Here is a 6,000-nt window from a genome sequence, read left to right on the forward strand (position 1 = left end):
TCTGAAGAAAAAAAGATGAATCCTCACTTTGAAAAATTAGATTTTAAACTTCTTTTTATCCATTCTGCCATTCATTAATTTTATTAGGCTATTTAATCCATTCACATGTTTTTCTTGTTTAGTTCTTTTGTATTTAATCTATTTCTCAACATCATTTGACCCTTTCTTTTCCTACCCAATTAGAACATGTGTTTCTTCTTACTTTAAGAATTTTTTTCCCCAGCACTCCCTTTCAAAAAATTTCCTTTTCTTTGTTCTCCTCATTTATCTTCATTCTGAGTGGCACTCTCCATTTTATAGGTTACACTTATTAAATTTGGGTTGTTTTTTTTTTTAATGCTTGAGATTCATGAATTTTAAAGAATGTACTTTGAGACTGGTTTTTAGAAGGTATCATAGCACATTTTCATGAAAAGGGAATAATATTTTGTGTATTACAGGTATGGGCGGCACTATTCACTTTCTGTCAGATATCCTGGTTCCAGAGACATCCCGCTTTCCAGCATTTGAACTTGGCCCTCCACAGAGGGAAAAAAGGGCAGAAAAAGACAGCTAAAAACATCCCTTTGTACCAAAAGCAACACAACTGTTTAGTGCCTGAGACAGACCAACTTTTGATCTTAAAGAAGTCAACGTCCACCCTAGCCCCTGTGGCCAGAGGACCATGAGAAGCATGACCGAAGGAGACCAGCACATTGGTGTTTTGTTGCAGCATCACTGTCAGTTGTGTAAAATATGGATTCCTTAAACTCCTCTGCCATTCCTCCTTTCAGGCTCTTTCTGGTGTTTGCATGTTTTTTGGTGTTGTCCATAGTGGGTGTGAGTTTGTTGTTCTGTCCAGAGACAGACTGTTCAGTTTGTGTGAATTCCGATCCTGCCCTCGCATGAGTGTTAATAGCAGCCGCACATACAACATCTCCAGTGCATAAAGTGGCACTTCTGCCCTATTTACATCAAAGGAGAACAGCAAATGCAGACTGGTGTCCATTTAGCTTAGAATCTTTGAACTTTATTAATGTGCTGACTATAGTCCCTTCCTCTTACCCCCCACCACACATTTTCTTTGGGCACTTTTCATATGAGCAGCATTTCCTCATGAGAGAAAGTCATCTCCAAGAATTTAAAATTAGCACTAGCAGGTCTCTGAGAGTGGACCATAATGAAGAGTTCTTTGAAAACTCATAAAACAGTTGACATTTTCCCATGTGTGCACCTATGTCCCTGTATTTTTAGGAGTTACTTGGGCTAACTTGTGGCTATCTCTCCCTCCCCTTTCCAACCCTCAGTGACATACCCCAGTTTTTAGTGGAGAATTCACACACCTTTAATGCAATTCTCAAATTTTATTTGTAGTAGCAGCTATGACTCTGGTTCCCAAGACCCTCTTGTGTTAAATGAAATGTATGGTGTGTAAGGCAACATCTTAAGAGGAGCCTGCACCAGAACATCTGCATAGTTAGTACCATCATCTGATTGCCAGTAATTCAGGAACAGGAACATGTACTGAAAATAGGCATTATTAAAGCAGTCTACACTTGACCCTCAAGAATTAATGAATTTCATAACCTGTTATAATCATAAGAGCAGTGAATGGAATTTCACTTGAGTATTCAAAGGAAAACATTAATTAAACCATCACGATGACCCTGTAATTAAAATGTTTCAGAAACAACAATCCATTTGTAGACTTACAATGAAAATTATTTGATGAAGTTTTGAGTGCTCTTGTTTCATGAGCTAGATTTAATATTGTGTTTATTCACATACTTAATTTGCTATAATTTTTCTGTAATACAGATGTACAATATTTTGACAGTTATAATTGCCTTTATATTACCAGTTGAAAATTGAGGCACTATTATTATTTTTTTAATCTGTTGCTAATTTGACTAACATCTTAAAAATTCCATTTGGAAATTTCTATTTCCCATCCATTGGATACCCACCCTAGTTCCTCACAGATCATACAAAGAAATCATGTAACTTGGATGACATTTGCCAAGACAGAATGTCCTGGGTTTTGAAGATTGATGATCTGCCTCACTATTACCAGGAACAATCTATGCAAGTGCTTTCTTCCCTAGTTTTGAATTTTATTTTTGTAAATGAAAAACAATATACATTTCAATTTAGTTTCCTGCCCTGTACTATTATTGAAGGATTCCTGAGCCCTGTTAACAGGAGTCATAAGCCACAACTGTATTGCTGAATAGATAGATCTCAGTTCACAAATCAGTTTACAAAATTTGTAGAAATCCTCAGAGATGAAAAATACCCTATAACTTGCAAATTATCATTCCTCTTGCCAACGCAGTATTTTGTCTGTCGTTGAGTTTTTTTAAACGATGTGCTAAAGTACAGATTCATCAGGATTCAGACTGATAATCTGCTGTCATGAATGATCTAAGAGGAATTGTTTTGCAAAACAAAACACATCATGTAAGAATCTTATCCAGTATAGACTACCAGCCCATGAGTGGCCACACATTGCAGGGCTTGCTGGTGATCTACTACCAGTTATATGCCCTCTTCTGTCCCCAGCTTCATCAGCACTAATAACTGTAATCTGCATAGAAGACTGACCATCTCTAGAATGACCTTTCTGTCCTTCTCTCAGTGGACCAGTGAGGAGGGACAAGTGGAATCACTGTAGGTGCACCCAAAATGCGGTCCTTGCCAAGATGAAGAGACACTCCCCTAATGATGTTGGGTGTGATAGAGATCTCCAGAGTGGCACCAAAGCTGGATTGCCTTGCATTCAGGCTTGTTCATTTCCAAAATAGCTCTTGAGACTTGGGGGCTAACCTGAGCAGGTAGAATAATTATGTTTATCTCAGGTTAATACCAAAAATATTTGCTGAATGAATGATTATCCCCAAAGAGCTGATATGGAAAACAAGTTTTCAGCCTAGAGTGAAAATCTATTTCCAGGGTTTTGTTTGGGAAGGAGAGGGGAGGGAAGCTACCAACATTCACACTCCTACGTAGTAAAGTGGTGAGTGGTTGCATTACTACTTTTCATTCACTCCCAATTCCCTGTGTCTTCTGACATGGATATTTGTCAGAATTTGCCACGCATTTATTAGAAGACAAGTAGGACCATTTGCTTCAAAGGGTGGGTCATTTTAAAGAGTTCAGTTTAGTGGATAGTGATGGGAGTTTGTAATGACTCATTTACAGTTTCAGCATCTCTATTTCATTGGTGAGGTTATGGCTTTTCTGGGGTTCACAGCTGTGTAACACCAATGCTCTAAATGCTGTAAGTGCATTATACTGTTTGAAAATTAGGAAAAACTATGATGTCTACTTAAGTGCTGGCTTGGGATTATTTGGTTTCATTAGTAAAAATACTTTTTGCGTGTGGTGATGGCTTGAGGTTTCTTTATTTCTTGCATTTTTTTCTTGAATTATACTAAAGTATTTTTTATAACTTTTCTGAACACTCAATTCATTTTTTTCAATCTAATTCAACAAGATAAGTGCCTACCAGGTGCCAGGCACTGTTCAAGGGGCAATTAGGGAAGGTCATGGAGGCTGTTGGGTAGTTGAGAGAAGGCTTCATAGAGAACATTCCTAGAGAGGAATCTTGAAGGGTAGGTAGGATTGGATGGGGAGAAGAGAAAGCCACAGCATTCAGAGCAGTGTATCAGTCTGACAGAGTAGTAGGAAATAAGATGAAGTAGAATGAGGTCAAATCATGGAAGGTCTGGAAAGTTCAGTTGAAAATTTCCATGATAACTGACACTTTTATAAATCCTTATTGACTAACTGACCAACCAGCATTTATATATGTAAGCATTTCAAGTATAAAGGCCTTTATGTACATTCTCTTGTTTGAGTGGCTCCACAACTCTGTGAAGGTTGCTACTACAGATGTTATTTCCTCCATTGGACAGGTGAGGACACAGTCTCAGATAAAGTGATTTGCCCATGGTCACGTAGTATCATAAGGAGGGAACCTAGCACTGTTCATTGCACCATATAGTTGGAAATGGGAGACCACTGTAAATTTCTCAGGGGTTAGGAGATGGGCGATGAGGGATTAGAAGAAGATCTGGAGAAAGTGTTTGAGACAGACTGGAGAAAACCTAGAACCAAAGAGAATCAGCTAGAATGAGTCGTTGAGGACCAGAGTGAGTAGGAGTCAAGGAAGAGACAAATAAAAGATGGTTTGAAAACATTTTTTCTCCCTTGCCTAATTTTCTCTCTCAAGTTTCCCTGAGTAAATTTATCATTCTTAAACAGTAGAGCCCTACAGGCAAAACTCTGCAATATTAAAATAATGTTTTATTGGCAAGACAAAAGGGATATTGGACTTTTCTTAGCAGTTGAATGCATCCAACAGCTTGTCAGTGTCATGAGGCCTTTGCTTCACTCGGCACAGGTATGTTCATTCTCTTAGTGCATTGACCTTGGCATCTGATTGGAAGGAAAAGATTCTGGAAGGAAAGCAAGGGAGGAAACCTTGGAACCACAGGTGGAAAAACTTATTAGGCAACCAAGATATGAATGAGGCAGGTGTGGTCCAAAGACTAGTTACCTCCTGCACGTTGACTCCACTCCCAAAAAGGGTGGTCAGGTTCAGGGCAGTGAGTCTAAGCTAACCCAGACTTTGCCATGTAGGTGAGAGGAAGGAACAAAGTCAGCTAAGGAAAATACACTAGTTGGTTCTTCTTGTTACAAAATGACTTTTTAATGTAACCCTAGTATCACAGGGAAATGGAGAATGAATGAATGAAAAAGGATTAAGTCCTTCATATTTGCCAGCCACTGCTAACCACTAGTTTACAAATACAAGAAAACAAGTCAGTCCCTGCCTTCATGGAAGGTGCTCTGTTAGGGCAGACTGTTCGCATAGTAGAAGAGTGGTCAGGGACTAGGATGTCCCAGGGATGCTGAGTGGAGCCATGGGGCAACTGATCTGTTGTTCCTTTTCAGAAATTGTGTTAGTTGTTCCAGGGAAATCAACAAGCATTTACTAATGTACCAGCAAGTGCCTACTTTATACCAGGAAGTGCAGAAACAAATATAAAGAATAATTCCTGTTCACAAGGAGATTGCATTTTAATGGAGAAGACAAGAAGAAACTCAACAGCAAAATTTCTTTTAAATTTTAACGCTCTAGTTGGAAATTCTAAAATGCATTATTTGCTTCTTTTCCTATCTTCTAAATGCAACATACCAAAAGCACTTCCCTTCCTTAATGACTCACTTTAAATTCAACAAACTTTAATCACCTCCCTTATGCCACTCGCTTAAGCACTAGGCCCTGGGGTTACAAAGGCAGGAACCTAAATGTTTGTAAAGATCTTGCTGTGTGCCAAGACACTGTGCTAAGGTCTGGAGATATATACCAAGAAAAACAAATGCCCTCAAAGAGCCCAGTTTAAAGAGGAAGACTATTTATGTACATTACCTACGTATGAAGGAAGTCTTAGCGGGGAAGACCGTAGGTGGGAGAATTGAGAAAGGCCCACAGAAGGGCTCTGAGCTGTGTCTTGAGAAAGGCCCACAGAAGGGCTCTGAGCTGTGTCTTGAAGAAAGTTGGGAAAAGTAAGGCAGAGGTGAGGGGGCAGAACATTCTAGGCCTAAGGAAAGAATAGCACAAATGCATGAGGATGGGAAAAGGAGTGTCCGATTGGAAGTACTGCTAATGGACCAGTGTGGCTGGTTTGTAGAATGTGTGTGTGGAGAGGAATGATGCGAAAGACTTAAAAGATAGAAAGGCACCAAGTGGTGAGGGCTTTAAATACCATACTGAAGACTTTCTTTTTGATGCTAAAAGTAATAGGAACAAGTAGAGTTCACTGAGTGGCAGAGTGGCAGCTGAGTGGGGGGAGATCGGAGGCATGGAGAGCAATTGGAAGGCTATTATGATAAACCTGGTGGCAAGTGCTGAGGATCTGCACTGGGATTGTGGCCATGGGAGTGGAGGGAAGGGAACATGGTGAGAGGCCTTGCAAAGGTAGAAGTGACAGGGTTTGGTAAGGGACTGGCTAT

The 6,000-nt window shown here is 39.6% G+C and overlaps 1 protein-coding gene across 3 annotated transcripts in view; it reads left to right on the forward strand.

Moving 5' to 3' along the window:
- The window catches only part of LANCL2 (LanC like glutathione S-transferase 2), a 64,141-nt gene extending 60,778 nt beyond the window's left edge, over positions 1–3,363 (forward strand). For all 3 annotated transcript variants that reach the window (XM_072598196.1, XM_072598197.1, XM_072598198.1), the window contains exon 9: positions 441–3,363. In XM_072598196.1, the coding sequence (XP_072454297.1) occupies positions 441–556 (116 nt within the window). In that variant the 3' untranslated portion in view covers positions 557–3,363. The remainder of the gene's footprint in view (positions 1–440) is intronic.
- Positions 3,364–6,000: the final 2,637 nt, after the last annotated feature.

The sequence above is a fragment of the Notamacropus eugenii genome, chromosome 3, assembly GCF_028372415.1.
Source record: "Notamacropus eugenii isolate mMacEug1 chromosome 3, mMacEug1.pri_v2, whole genome shotgun sequence".
Taxonomy (NCBI): Eukaryota; Metazoa; Chordata; class Mammalia; order Diprotodontia; family Macropodidae; genus Notamacropus; species Notamacropus eugenii.